General features: G+C 45.0%; 1 protein-coding gene across 1 annotated transcript in view; it reads left to right on the forward strand.

Moving 5' to 3' along the window:
* Nucleotides 1-211: 211 nt before the first annotated feature.
* Nucleotides 212-14655, forward strand: part of LOC115092772 (disintegrin and metalloproteinase domain-containing protein 9-like) — a 239901-nt gene continuing 225457 nt past the window's right edge. The window contains exons 1-2 of the mRNA XM_029604074.1: nt 212-517; nt 609-683. Coding sequence (XP_029459934.1) covers nt 611-683 — 73 coding nt within the window. The 5' untranslated portion in view covers nt 212-517; nt 609-610. The remainder of the gene's footprint in view (nt 518-608; nt 684-14655) is intronic.

The raw sequence follows: 14655 nt of genomic DNA on the forward strand, positions 1-14655 counted from the left end.
GCTGCCACTCAGGCACCCATTCTACCACACACACACACACACACACACACACAAAGCTGCCACTCACGCACCCAGGCACCCACTCTACCACACACACACACAAAGCTGCCACTCAGGCACCCATTGTACCACACACACAAGCTCACATGGAGCCGCTTCTCATTGGCACAAGAAGCCTGGACTCCGCTTATCAGCCGCCGCTAGGCTGACGTCCAATAGTGCGCAGGGTCTCTCCGGCGGCAGCGCACAGGTCTCTTTATTCTTCGGCCCCGCCGGCCTGGCCTCCCGCGGGGGCGCGCAGCGTCTCTCCACTCTTCAGCCCCGCTCCTAGGGAGAAGAAGAGAAGCACAAGCGGGGCAGTGGAACACCGGGAGCCGCGACACACCACTTGAGAACCGCAGGTCTGGAGGGTAACTTTTAACGCCAGCGCGAGACTACGTCCTGACCAACTGAAGAGTTCCCTGCGCGGGTGGTGCTGGGAGATTAGCTACCGCGTTACTAGACTGTCTGTGGGACGGTGAGGCCCATTCCTGTTGATGTTGGAAGGAGCATTACTAAAACCGAGAACTAAAACGACTGATTGTCATTTTTTTCCAACCCTGATCTAGGGATGACTAAGTGGTGGCTGCTGCCGCTTGCTGGCCGTTATTTGGTGCTGTTGATGTCGCTGATTCCCTGCACAGGTGAGGGTATTTTCTTTTGTCGAGCTGTATAAGGCTGAATGTTACCTGCTGACATTTGTGCAGTCAAAATCTAAAAATACGTAAAAAGTTCCATGAAGCACTGAAATTAACACATAAGTCAATATTCAAAGCCATTTAGACAGATAATTCACAAGTTATCCGTCTAAATGGCAAAGTTTTGAATATTTAGCCACTTATCTTGCTCGGTTATAGATGGATAAGTAATCTGGATAAAATCTAACTGATTAAAAAAGAGGCATTTTGGGGAGGAGTAAAGTTATCCGGTTAATTTAGCAGAATTTGATCTATTACATCGTCCTGGTTCACCATGATTTATTTCAGTTCCCCTGAATCATCACTATACAAGAATGTGTGTGCCATAGGTATTTCCCCTATACCATCCTTAGTAAAGATTGAAGCAAAGAATTATTTTAGTTTTTCTTCTGTTGCCTTATCCTCCCTGATCTCTCTTATTACTCCTTGGTCATCTGGTGGTCCAACCAACTCCTTCACAAGCTTTGTACTTCAAATATATTTGAACAAAAATTATTTAAATGTTTTGCCTCTCTGGCAATCTTTTCACATTCTTTTTGGCTTGCCTTAATAATACTTTATAGCTAACTTGACAGTTCTTGTACTTTTTCTTATTTTTTTTTCATTTGACTTCATCTTCCAGTTTTTGAAACATCCTTTTGGATTTAACCATGCTGATAGTTGCCTTGTATTCTTCCTGCCTTTTCTAATGCATTGAATACATCCTGTCTACACTTCCAATATTTTGTTACAATGGCCATGCCTCATGCAAATTTTTAATCTTTGTAACCGCTCCTTTTAGTTTTTTTTTTCTAACTAATTTTCTCATTTCTTCATAGCTTACTCATTTAAGGTAAAATGTTACCATTGCATTTTTTTCTTAATGTCTTCTCTTCAGTGATCTTTGATTACGTTATGATCACTGTTAATACAGTGATCATAACGTAGGTCTCTCGCACCAGATCCTGCATCATAATGAGGATTATATCTAGAGTATTCTCCCCTCTCGTCAGGCCTGGGTTTGTCAATAGGCACACTAGGCTTGGGCCTAGTGTAGCAAAATTCGGGGGGGGGGGGTGGGGGTGCAGGCTAGCTGAAGATTTAATGCCTTCCAGCTTTGCTGAATCTCACTCAGCAAAGAACAGCCATCTGCTTCCTTATCTAGCCCCTTCCTTTTCATGCAGGATGCAGGGCACAGGATGGGAGGGAGTGAGCACACAAAGCAAAGACAGAGGTTAGGAGGGGCTGAATGGGGATCGGGGATGGAAGTGGATCAGCTGGGAGAGAAGGGGGCAGTATTTGTGTATGTGTGAGAGAAGGAATTGGTGCTGGGTGTGTGTATGCCAGACTGAGAGGTTAGAGAGGGGATGCAAGGGGGAACAGGACCAGAGCACAGAAGGGGCACCTGCTTTCTCTCGTTCTGTCTCCCATGATCTTGGATTCTAACTCCCAGTTCCCTGTACGTACCCGGATCAGTCCAGACTGTAGGTTGAGCCTCCTTTCCAGCAGGTGGAGACAGACTAAAACTGAAAGGATATCCTATATGAGGACGGAGCCTATCCTGTACCCTTCAGTATTTGTCTGTCTCCAGCAGGTGTATCAGCTCACCCTTCGGTCTCCTGATTTCAGCTACTTAGCTGTCTCTTTTTCTCTTTCGTGAATCAAGCAAGTACTTCTTCTTAGTTTCTGTTTGGCTTCTTCCAAAAAAAAAAAAAAGGGGATTTTTTAAATCAGTACTTTATCTTTTTCTGTGCAGGAGACACTAGTCGTCTCCTGGCTCTTGCCGGACTCAGGGGGGCTTTGCCCCTTGTGCGGAGCATAGCCTGAGTCCTTGGGCGCTTCCAGGTGTGGGGACCGAGACTGGTGGTCCAGTTCTCGTCTTTCCCTCCTCTAGCTGCCTGAGGGGCTTAGAACCTCACTGCTGTGCTCAGTCTAAAAAAAAAAAAAAAAGATAATAATAATAATAATAAAAGTGTTTAAAGTTAAAACTTTACCTTTTCTTACAGCAGGCAGGAGTCAGCAGGTTTTCCCCCTGTTTCACTCCGGGCCTGCAGGCTGTCAATCAACTTTTTTTCTCAGTGCGGCTCCGATGCCGCGGCAGACAGCCTGCCTCTCCTGTGGCAAGCCCTCCTCGCGATTTTCACGAGGGGACCTCTGCTCAGTAGAGATGTGAATCGGAACTGATATCGGATCCGATTCTGGTTCCGATTCACATCTCTACTGCTCAGCCTGCCTGCCGGGTGGGGAAGGCCCCTCCTTGGCAGGGCAGGCAAATTTAGATCGGAGATCAAGTCCCCAAAGCATGGCCAGGCTGTTCCTGGGTCGGCAAAGTCCGGGAATGGTGGCCATCTTGGATTTTTCAGCGGTTATGTTTTCAGAGCTGCCTGGGGCTGGGGGACCGATTTTTTCAGACACCCCCGATTTGAGCCCCACGGCCCCCCAGGATGGGTGTAAATAATCATGTCTCTGTTTACTGTAAATTCCACTAAGTTCCTCCCTGCGCCTTCTTGTTTTGTTAATTGTTCAGCAAATACCGTATTTTTCGCTCCATAAGACGCACTTTTTTTCCCCCAAAGGTGGGGGGAAAATGTATGTGCGTCTTATGGAGCGAATATAAAAAAAAAACCAAACAAAAATCTAACAAACACCCCCCCCCCCCCGACTCCCCCAAGTCCCCGCCGACTTAATTTCCTACAACCCCCCCCCAAGACCTGACAAATTAATTTCCTGCAACCCCCCACCCTCCTGACCCCCCCAAGACCTGCCAAACGTCCCTGGGGGTCCAGCGGGGGTCCGGGAATGATCTCCTGGGCGTGGGCCGTCGGCTGCCAGTAAACAAAATGGCGCCGACGGCCCTATGCCCTCACTATGTCACTGAGACCGACCGCTGCTATTGGTCGGTCTCAGTGACATAGTGAGGGCATAGGGCCGTCGGCGCCATTTTGTTTACTGGCAGCCGACGGCCCTATGCCCTCACTATGTCACTGAGACCGATCGCTGCTATTGGTCGGTCTCAGTGACATAGTAAGGGCATAGGGCCGTCGGCTGCCAGTAAACAAAATGGCGCCGACGGCCCTATGCCCTCACTATGTCACTGAGACCGACCAATAGCAGCGGTCGGTCTCAGTGACATAGTGAGGGCATAGGGCCGTCGGCGCCATTTTGTTTACTGGCAGCCGACGGCTCACGCCCAGGAGATCGTTCCCGGACCGCTCCTGGACCCCCGCTGGACCACCAGGGACGTTTGGCAGGTCTTGGGGGGGTCAGGAGGGTGGGGGGTTGCAGGAAATTAATTCGGCAGGTCTTGGGGGGGTCAGGAGGGTGGGGGGTTGCAGGAAATTAATTTGGCAGGTCTTGGGGGGGTCAGGGGGGTGGAGGTTGTTAATTTAAAGGGTTGGGATGGGGGGGGGGGTTTTGGGGGTTCCCACAGAAAGAAAAATTTTCTGATCTGGGGAGTGGACCGAAATGGCCCTCCCCAGACCCGAAAACAAAATGGGGAGAAAAAAAAAAACTATGCACTCCCCTAATTTGCTCCATAAGACGCCCAGACGCAGAGCCGGTTTAGCACAATTTTTTTTTTTTTTAAATTTTCCCCCTCTGAATCCTAGGTGCGTCTTATGGTCAGGTGCGTCTTATGGAGCGAAAAATACGGTAAGTATTTATTGTTAACTGTTTAACTGTTCAATGTAAACCACCAACGAAGCGATAGTTTTCTTCCTTGTAAACCGGTGTGATATGTATATTATACAGGAACATCCGGTATATAAAATTCAAAAATAAATAAATAAAAAGATCTTCATTCAAAAATTGGAAGAAGGAACCAATAGAAGAAAATAGGATAAAGCATAAATGTTGGCAAGTTAAATGTAAGACATTGATAAGACAGGATAAGAGAGAATTTGAAAAGAAGTTGGCTGTAGAGGCAAAAACTCACAGTAAAAACTTTTTAAAATATATCCAAAGCAGAAAGCCTGTGAGGGAGTCAGTTGGACCGTTAGATGATCGAGGGGTTAAAGGGGCACTTCGAGAAGATAAGGCCATCGCGGAAAGATTAAATGATTTCTTTGCTTCGGTGTTTACTGAAGAGGATGTTGGGGAGGTACCCGTAATGGAGAAGGTTTTCATGGGTAATGATTCAGATGGACTGAATCAAATCACGGTGAACCTAGAAGATGTGGTAGGCCTGATTGACAAACTGAAGAGTAGTAAATCACCTGGACCGGATGGTATACACCCCAGAGTTCTGAAGGAACTAAAAAATGAAATTTCAGACCTATTAGTAAAATTTTGTAACCTATCATTAAAATCATCCATTGTACCTGAAGACTGGAGGATAGCAAATGTAACCCCAATATTTAAAAAGGGCTCCAGGGGCGATCCGGGAAACTACAGAAAGGTTAGCCTGACTTCAGTGCCAGGAAAAATAGTGGAAAGTATTCTAAACATCAAAATCACAGAACATATAGAAAGACATGGTTTAATGGAACAAAGTCAGCATGGCTTTACCCAAGGCAAGTCTTGCCTCACAAATCTGCTTCACTTTTTTGAAGGAGTTTTAAACATGTGGATAAAGCTGAACCTGTAGATGTAGTGTACTTGGATTTTCAGAAGGCATTTGACAAAGTTCCTCATGAGAGGCTTCTAGGAAAAATAAAAAGTCATGGGATAGGTGGCGATGTCCTTTCGTGGATTACAAACTGGCTAAAAGACATGAAACGGAGAGTAGGATTAAATGGACAATTTTCTCAGTGGAAGGGTGTGGTCAATGGAGTGCCTCAGGGATCTGTATTGGGACTCTTACTTTTCAATATATTTATAAATGATCTGGAAAGAAATACGACAAGGGAGGTAATCAAATTTGCAGATGATACAAAATTGTTCAGAATAGTTAAATCAAAAGCAGATTGTGATAAATTGCAGGAAGACCTTGTGAAGTTGGAAAATTGGGCATCAAAATGGCAGATGAAATTTAATGTGGACAAGTGCAAGGTGATGCATATAGGGAAAAATAACCCATGCTATAGTTTCACAATGTTAGGTTCCATATTAGGTGCTATTACCCAAGAAAGAGATCTAGGCGTCATGGTGGATAACACATTGAAATCGTCGGTTCAGTGTGTTGCGGCAGTCAAAAAAGCAAACAGAATGTTGGGAATTATTAGAAAAGGAATGATGAATAAAACGGAAAATGTCATAATGCCTCTGTATCGCTCCATGGTGAGACCGCACCTTGAATACTGTGTACAATTCTGGTCGCCGTATCTCAAAAAAGATATAATTGCGATGGAGAAGGTACAGAGAAGGGCTACCAAAATAAGGGGAATGCAACAGCTCCCCTATGAGGAAAGACTAAAGAGGTTAGGAATTTTCAGCTTGGAGAAGAGACGGCTGAGGGGTGATATGATAGAGGTGTTTAAAATCATGAGAGCTCTAGAACGGGTAGATGTGAATCGGTGTTTTACTCTTTCGGATAATAGAAAGACTAGGGGGCACTCCATGAAGTTAGCATATGGCACATTTAAAACTAATCGGAGAAAGTTCTTTTTCACTCAACGCACAATTATACTCTGGAATTTGTTACCAGAAGATGTGGTTAGTGAGTTAGTATAGCTGTGTATAAAAAAGGATTGGATAAGTTCTTGGAGGAGAAGTCCATTACCTGCTATTAATTAAGTTGACTTAGATAATAACCACCGCTATTACTAGCAACGGTAACATGGAGTAGACTTAGTTTTTGGGTACTTGCCAGGTTCTCATGGCCTGGATTGGCCACTGTTGGAAACAGAATGCTGAGCTTGATGGACCCTTGGTCTGACCCAGTATGGCATGTTATTATATTCTTATGTTCTTATATACGTTTGGCCTAGCAACTTCCTCAATCAGGGTTTACCTTAGTGCCATAGCAGCGTATCATAGACCACACAGTGGTCAACCAATTTCAACTCACCCTTTGATATCGCGATTTCTCAGAGGTCTCTCCCACCTTCGACCACCGACCTCTAAGCCACCGGTACCATGGAACCTGAACCTTGTCTTAGAATAACTCATGCTATTTCCACTTGAACCAATGGACTCAGCCTACATAAAGTACCACACGTGGAAGGTGATCTTCCTCATAGCAGTAACCTCAGCACGCAGTTAGCAAACTATAGGCCATAGTCCATTATAGTTCATATTTACAGTTTTATCATCACAAAGCAGTTCTCTGAACTCATCCTGCCTTTCTCCCAAAAGTGGTTTCACAATTACACATGAACCAATCGATAGAACTACCAACATTCTTCCCTAAACCACATCACAATGAAAGAGAACGCTTATTACACATATTGGACTGCAAGCGAGCATTGGCCTTCTACAAGGAAAGGACACAGTCAGATTCCCCTTGCTCTCAATTGTTCGTATCCTTCAACACGAATGTACCGGGCCTTCTGGTGGCCAAGTTAACTATCTCAAGCTGTATTGCACATTCTGTTCAATTCTGCTATGAAAAGCAAAAATTGCCTTTAACTTCCCATCCAAATGCTCAGCAAGTCAGAGCAGTAGCCGCCTCAATAGCGCATCTGAGGAGGTACAACCCGTGGGCATTTGCAAAGCGGCTACCTGATTTTCCCTATACACGTTCATGTCCCACTACTGCCTAGATCAGCAGACAGCTGACAACGCCAAACTAGGGCGAGCAGTTCTACAATCTCTATCATCATAACCGTGTCGACTACCACATTGACCCGATTACGCGTAGACATAAGTGCACAGAGGACATAGCGTGATCGGGAGCTTAGGACTCCCATGACAGCATGACTAATTCAGCCCTGCTATCAACGGGAAAAAGCAAGTTTGCTTACCGTAAATGGTGTTTCCATAGATAGCAGGATGAATTAACCATGCTGCCCCTCCCTCCTCCCTGGTTAGTCGACCTACTCTACTTGTTCACACAATACTTAATTACAGACTGAGTAGATTCTGTTTTCCTGCGCGGGAACACACGTGCAGCCGCAGAGAGCAAAGCTCTGAATTCTACTTAGGAAGCTCCGCCTCCCGGGCTCTGAATGATAGTTCCCATGATAGCATGGCTAGTTCATCCTGCTATCTACAGAAACACTGTTTACGGTAAGCTTTTACCCCTGTACTTACAATTTTCACATAGATAAGCAGCTGAATTAGCCATGCTGTCTGGGTATGTCCTCCGTGCCACTAGGTGGTGGAGCTCTCTAAGATCACCAAAGTCTTTCAGTGAGGTACTCCCTCTTGTATCTTCCCACATTCGCCTGAGGCTCCTCAGACTGTTTTTTTTCCGCGCGACTGATCGCACGCGGAGCTCTCCTCACCTGAGGTAAAAAAAAACAAAACATCAAAAACCACAGGAAAGGGCTTTTACCAGCCAGGATGCCTCAACCAGGATTTAAATTCTGTGCCTATGGCAAGATTTTCGGTCATTGATGGCCACAAATCTTGTTATCTCTTCCTCTGTCCTGAACATGACCTGGAAAACTGTGGGGACTCGGCCATATGTCCCCAAGAGCGCAGCGCCAGCAAGCTACCCGGATTCAACAGTTAAAAGCAGGACCATCGGGCTCTTATACCCCTTCTGAGGTCTCAACAAGATCCTCTCCAGGCTGAAAAAGAAGGAAGAAGTCTCCCTCTCATCGATGGGCTTCTTTTGTAGACCCCCCCCCAGCATTATTCTTGCACTCATATGAAGTACCAACGCACCTCTGGAAAAACTGCGCACCGACACAACGGTGCACTGACACAAAGAGAAAGTAGCGTCGCAATCACATCGTGCCGACGCACATCGGCGCAGATCCTTTTACCCTGACGCTGCCGACTCTACCGATGAAGCCGAAAAAGCATATAACAGGTTATAAAAGACCTAGAGAACAGTCTCCTCTAATAGTATTCAAGGTGCGGTCTAACCATGGAGCGAAACAGAGGCATTATGACATTTTCCGTTTTATTCACCATTCCCTTTCTAATAATTCCCAACATTCTGCTTTTTTGACTGCCGCAGCACACTGAACCGACAATTTCAATGTGTTATCCTCTATGACGCCTAGATCTCTTTCTTGGGTAGTAGCACCTAATATGGAATCTAACATCGTGTAACTATAGCATGGGTTATTTTTCCCTATATGCATCACCTTGCACTTATCCACATTAAATTTCATCTGCCATTTCGATGCCCAATTTTCCAACCTCACAAGGTCTTCCTGCAATTTATCACAATCTGCTTGTGATTTAACTACTCTGAACAATTTTGTATCATCTGCAAATTAGATTACCTCACTTGTCGTATTTCTTTCCAGATCATTTATAAATATATTGAAAAGTAAGGGTCCCAATACAGATCCCTGAGGCACTCCACTGCCCACACCCTTCCACTGAGAAAATTGTCCATTTAATCCTACTCCTTGTTTCCTCTCTTTTAGCCAGTTTGTAATCCACGAAAGGACATCGCCACCTATCCCATGACTTTTTGCTTTTCCTAGAAGCCTCTCATGAGGAACTTTGTCAAACTCCTTCTGAAAATCCAAGTACACTACATCTACCAGTTCACCTTTATCCACAAGTTTATTAACTCCTTCAAAAAAGTGAAGCAGATTTGTGAGGCAAGACTTGCCTTGGGTAAAGCCATGCTAACTTTGTCCCATTAAACCATGTCTTTCTATATGTTCTGTGATTTTGATGTTTAGAACACTTTCCACTATTTTTCCTGGCACTGAAGTCAGGTTAACCGGTCTGTAGTTTCCCGGATTGCCCATGGAGCCCTTTTTAAATATTGGGGTTACATTAGCTATCCTCCAGTCTTCAGATTCAATGGATGATTTTAATGATAGGTTACAAATTTTTACTATGAAATTTCATTTGGGTACTTGCCAGTTTCTTATGACCTGGATTGGCCACTTTTGGAAACAGGATGCTGAGCTTGATGGACCCTTGGACTGACCCAGTATGGCATGTTCTTATTAAACAGTGTTGCCGAGAAGGCCGAACCCTGTGGGACCCCAATTTGGCGCTCAATTTTATCTGAGAGGGTATTACCTATTTTAACTTGAAAGGATCGTTGCTTTAAAAATGAAGAAAACCATCCAAGAGTCTTATTTATAAGACCGATCTCTTCCAATTTTGTAATCAAGATATCATGATCTATCGTGTCAAACGCTACCGACAAATCAATATATATAGTGTAATGCCATTACGCTAACTTTAGATTCTATAGCACCGCTAAGACCTATTAAAATCAAATCTAAACAAAATTTAGACGCAGCATGGTTTCCCGTCAATAGCAGGGCTGAATTAGCCATGCTGTCATGGGATCTGTTAATCAGGTCCGGGAGGCGGAGCTTGTCAAAGCAGAGATTAGAGCTTTGCTCTCTGCGGCTGCATGTGTGTTCCCGCGCAGGAAAGTAACGGAATCTCCTCAGTCAGTTTTTTCCCCGAGCGGGATCGCACACAGAGCTTTTCTTCTCCTCAGCGTTGAAAAATAGAAATGTCAAAATTGGGTTTTAAACCCTGTAATTGCGGTAAGGTAATGTCGGTCACGGATGGCCATGACCGAATTTACCGATGCCTGGGGCCAGATCACAATCGTGAGGATTGTGAGTATTGTTCAAGAATGTCTCCGAGAGCCCTGAAACAATGGGCCTATAGACTTCAGGAACATTTTGCCTCATCGGAGCTGTCGGAGGCTCATTCGTCACCTGGCCCTGCTTCTTAACAGGCTCCCTCAAAAAAGAGGGCATCGTCGTGGGATCCTCAGTCCTCCAAAATTGGAGGTAAGGACTTGGCGAACCAGCAAGGGCAATTGGATTTTAAAAAATCCACAGACCCAGAATAACCGGCGCAGGAGACATCGGCGCCAAACATCCAAGTGCCTAAAACGTCCGCGCCTAAAATACCCTCTGCGCACAAAGACGACTGTGCGCACAGCGCCGAAGACACTTGGGCGCAGAACGCCGAAAGACCCTGCGCACACGGCGCAGAAAACTTCTGCGCGCACGGCGCAGAAGTACCCTGTGCACATGGGGCCGAAGAGTTCTGCGCACAAGACGCTGAAGATTTCTGTGCGCATGGCGCCGAAGACGCCTGTGTGCACAGCAGCAGCAACACATGCGCGCACAGCGCCGACGACATCTACACGCACGGCGCAGGATCTGTCTTTACGCATGGCACCGGAGCCATCGGTGCCGATCACTCCTGTGCGCGTAGAACAAAAAAGATATGCGCACAAGAGTTGTGCGCACAAACCCAAATAGGCGCGCAAATCACCAGATCATGGGTTAAAGCGATGACGTGGACATTACAGAAGATTTTATTCCACCTCTCCATCACTAACCCCACCTCGTTCAGGTACTTCCCTCTCTTCGAGAGCTACTTCGACAGAGTATACAATAAAACGTAGAAAGCGATCACCGTCTTCACGTACAAATCATACAGACTCGTCGTCACACTATTATCATAAGCACTCTCGGCACTCTCATCAAAGAAAGTCTGAAAAAAGGAGTGCAACATGGGAATTAAGCCCTTCGACTTCTAAATCATCTCATGTACTTTCAAACACCTTCTCCCACAGAGAAGTCATACAAGTTGATTCTTCTAACGCTTCTACAGCTTCAGAGGATTCAATGCACGCAATCTGTGGAAAGACACGGACAGTCCATAAAGTGTCTAATAATTTACCTCGAACCACTCTAATGAAACCGAAAGCATGTGAGTGACAAGAACCAGATGGGCGGACCATAATGCCCCCTCGTACAAAAGAAGCATTTTATCAGTTATCACAGTCTTTGGCAGGATTTTATGAAACACTTCAGTCATCCTTCAAAATGTCTAATCTTGCCTCTGTCAGTTCTCCAGAACATAAGACACAGACTGACAGAGAACCGTCGGTGGAGCCTCCTACATCTCCTACAGTCAACCGACCAACTTCACCGAATTATAAACAGGATACATCTTTTGATTCTCCTTCACCGCAAACATTCCCATCATCATCTACGGGATTCCCATCGGATCCACAGGAACAACCTCAGGAGCCGTATTCCCCAACATTTCTGGAAAAATTGGGTACAATACTGCATCTAGAGGTCCAAAAAGAGACAGACCCTAGATCAGAAACCCTTGGTCTCCTAAAGATTTTTGATACTCCAGGAGAACCAATATCTCTTCCACCACAAGAAATCCTGCACTCCGTCTTACAGAAATCCTGGGAAACACCTTACGCAATCTCAGCGGTATCCAGGAAGACTGACATAAAATTCCGTATGAGGAAAACATCACTGTTTTCTATACCACAATTACCTCATGCTTCAATTGTGGTAGAATCAGCGATGCAAAGATTTAAGAAAACAAAGTCGCATTCCTCATACCCACCAGCGAAAGACAACAAATATTTGGATGAGTTTGGCAGGAAAATATACCATAACTCCATGTTGAGTGCCAGAATTATGCACCATCAATTTTACATGGTACAATACCTATATGAGTGCATACAAGCTATAAAAGGGATGTTATCTTCGGCGGATCAGATACCACCGCTGCTTCATGACATGGAAGAATGCTCCCGCCACCTTTTGACGTCAATCTATGAAGCATATGAAACATCTCCAGAGCGTCTGCAACAGCTATTGCAGCCCGAAGACTAGCATGGTTACGCTCAAGTTCGATACGTGAAAATTTGCACGACAAACTAATCAACCTCCCATGTACAGGAGATAACCTGTTTGGGGAACGATTTCAGGACACAGTAGGTAAACTGAAGGAGGAAGCTCTAGCAGTACAATCATTAACCTCACAACCTCATTATTCGACTGCACGTCTTTATATGGGATCTACTCGTCGGCAATCATATGCCAGGAGACCTTACAGGTATTACCAGTCCTTATGTACACAGTCATACCCTTCTTACCAGCGTCCTGCTCCACAACAAAATACCTCAAACCAACGTAGAGGTAAAGCACGTAACCAGAGACAGCAGGCTCAACAGCCGGCTACTGCAGTAAAATCGACTCCATCTTTTTAGTTACTCAGCCACCATCACAACAGCAAGCACCACCTGGCAGGATTCATTCTTGCCTGGCAGCCTGGGAAAGGATAACATCCGATCAGTGGGTTTTGGAGATAGTACGACACGGTTATCAACTCCAGTTTGTCACAAAACCCACATTACCTCATCTTTCCACTCTCAAGACTCACGACTTCCAACCACAATTGGAGGTGGAAATTGCTTTGCTTCGCAAACAACAAGCTATTCAACGAATTTTCCCGGGAAACCAATCAGTAGGATTTTATTCCCCATTTTTCCTCATACCCAAGAAGTCGGGTGGCCTTCGTCCCATATTAGACCTAAGGGAATTGAACAAATTTCTCACCAAAGAGAAATTCAAAATGGTATTGTTGAAATCAATCCTTCCTCTGATTCAAACCAACGATTGGTTGTGTTCCATCGATCTCAAGGATGCCTACACACACATTCCAATCCATCCATCCTCGTGGCGTTACCTATGCTTTCGCTACAAGCATCAACACTACCAGTACAAAGTTCTTCCCTTTGGACTATCGACTGCACCCAGGGTTTTCACCAAATGCATGGTTGTGGTAGTGGCTCATCTCAGACAACAAGGTATAACCATTTTCCCATATCTGGACGATTGGCTCATAATCGCCCCAGCTCCAAACATCTTACTCGATCACCTCTATCAGGTTACTACACTTTTAAAAGACCATGCATCCAGAGACACTCCTTCCTGCATTTCCAATATTACTGGATGCTACCTTCTACTTCACAACTGCAGTAACGTTTGGCTTGTCCTCAACAGCGAGAACGCTGTCAATCCAAAACTACACAACAAATCCAGCCCATACTTGGCTAAAGTTTTGACCACCTTCCAAACGCAGCAACCAACCTTTTCTGTAAGAGAGAATCCAGTGCTGCCTGGAGGAGTGGTACAAGACCATGAAAGATTGCTGGGTTCTCAGGATTGTGGAGTCTGGATACTGCTTGTTTTTCCCTGTTTCCCACACTCCCTCATTGTTCAGCCTTCAATACAGATCTGCCTGGAGGTACAGTCACTTCTTGAACTGTGAGCGAAAAAAACAATTCCTCCCCATCTTTATGGCCAGGGGTTTTACTCCTGCTACTTCCTTATTCTCAAGAAATCTGGGGGAATGAGACCCATCTTGGATTTAAGAAGCCTGAGCAAGCACATACTGCAGGAAAAATTCAGAATGAATTCCCTTCACATAATCCTCTTTATCCAGGGAGGGGACTGGATATGTACACGAGATCTAAAGTATGTTTATCCCCATCCATCCGTCTCATTGGTTTTACCTGCTCTTTATGGTGGACTCCTCCCATGAGTAGTAGAGAGTGCTCCCTTTCGGCCTATTATCAGTGCCAAGGGTATTCATAAAGTGCTTAGCTGTAGTAGTGGCACACGTACAATGACAGGGCATTCAAGTCTTTCCTTACTTGGATGATTGGCTGGTGACAGCGAATTCCCAGAAAGCAGTACTAACCTCACTGATACAACTCCTACAGTCGCTGGGATTCCTAGATTTGTTTTTTACAGGAGAGGTTTTTCCTTCATTCAGATCAAGTGATTATTCTTTAGTCTCTTGCCTAAAATCTGCTGACCGCAGATCAGTGAACAGCCAGACACATGATGGCTGTTCTGAGCCACATAGCAGCAGCTATCTATGTAATTCTACTAACCTGCCTCCACATGGAACTTTTACAGTGGGGCCTTTGTTCAAAATGGGATCATTTTCCATGTACTTACCTCAATTATGTCTCTTTCCTGTTACACTAGTTAATTGCAAATTCCATATCTTGATGTTAAAATCCGTTCCATGTAAATCTCTTTTGTTATAGTTAATACTGTTCCATGTAAACCGATGTGATATGCAATTGAATGTCGGTATAAAAATTTATTACATAAATAAA

Source organism: Rhinatrema bivittatum, chromosome 5 (assembly GCF_901001135.1).
Source record: "Rhinatrema bivittatum chromosome 5, aRhiBiv1.1, whole genome shotgun sequence".
Lineage (NCBI taxonomy): Eukaryota > Metazoa > Chordata > Amphibia > Gymnophiona > Rhinatrematidae > Rhinatrema > Rhinatrema bivittatum.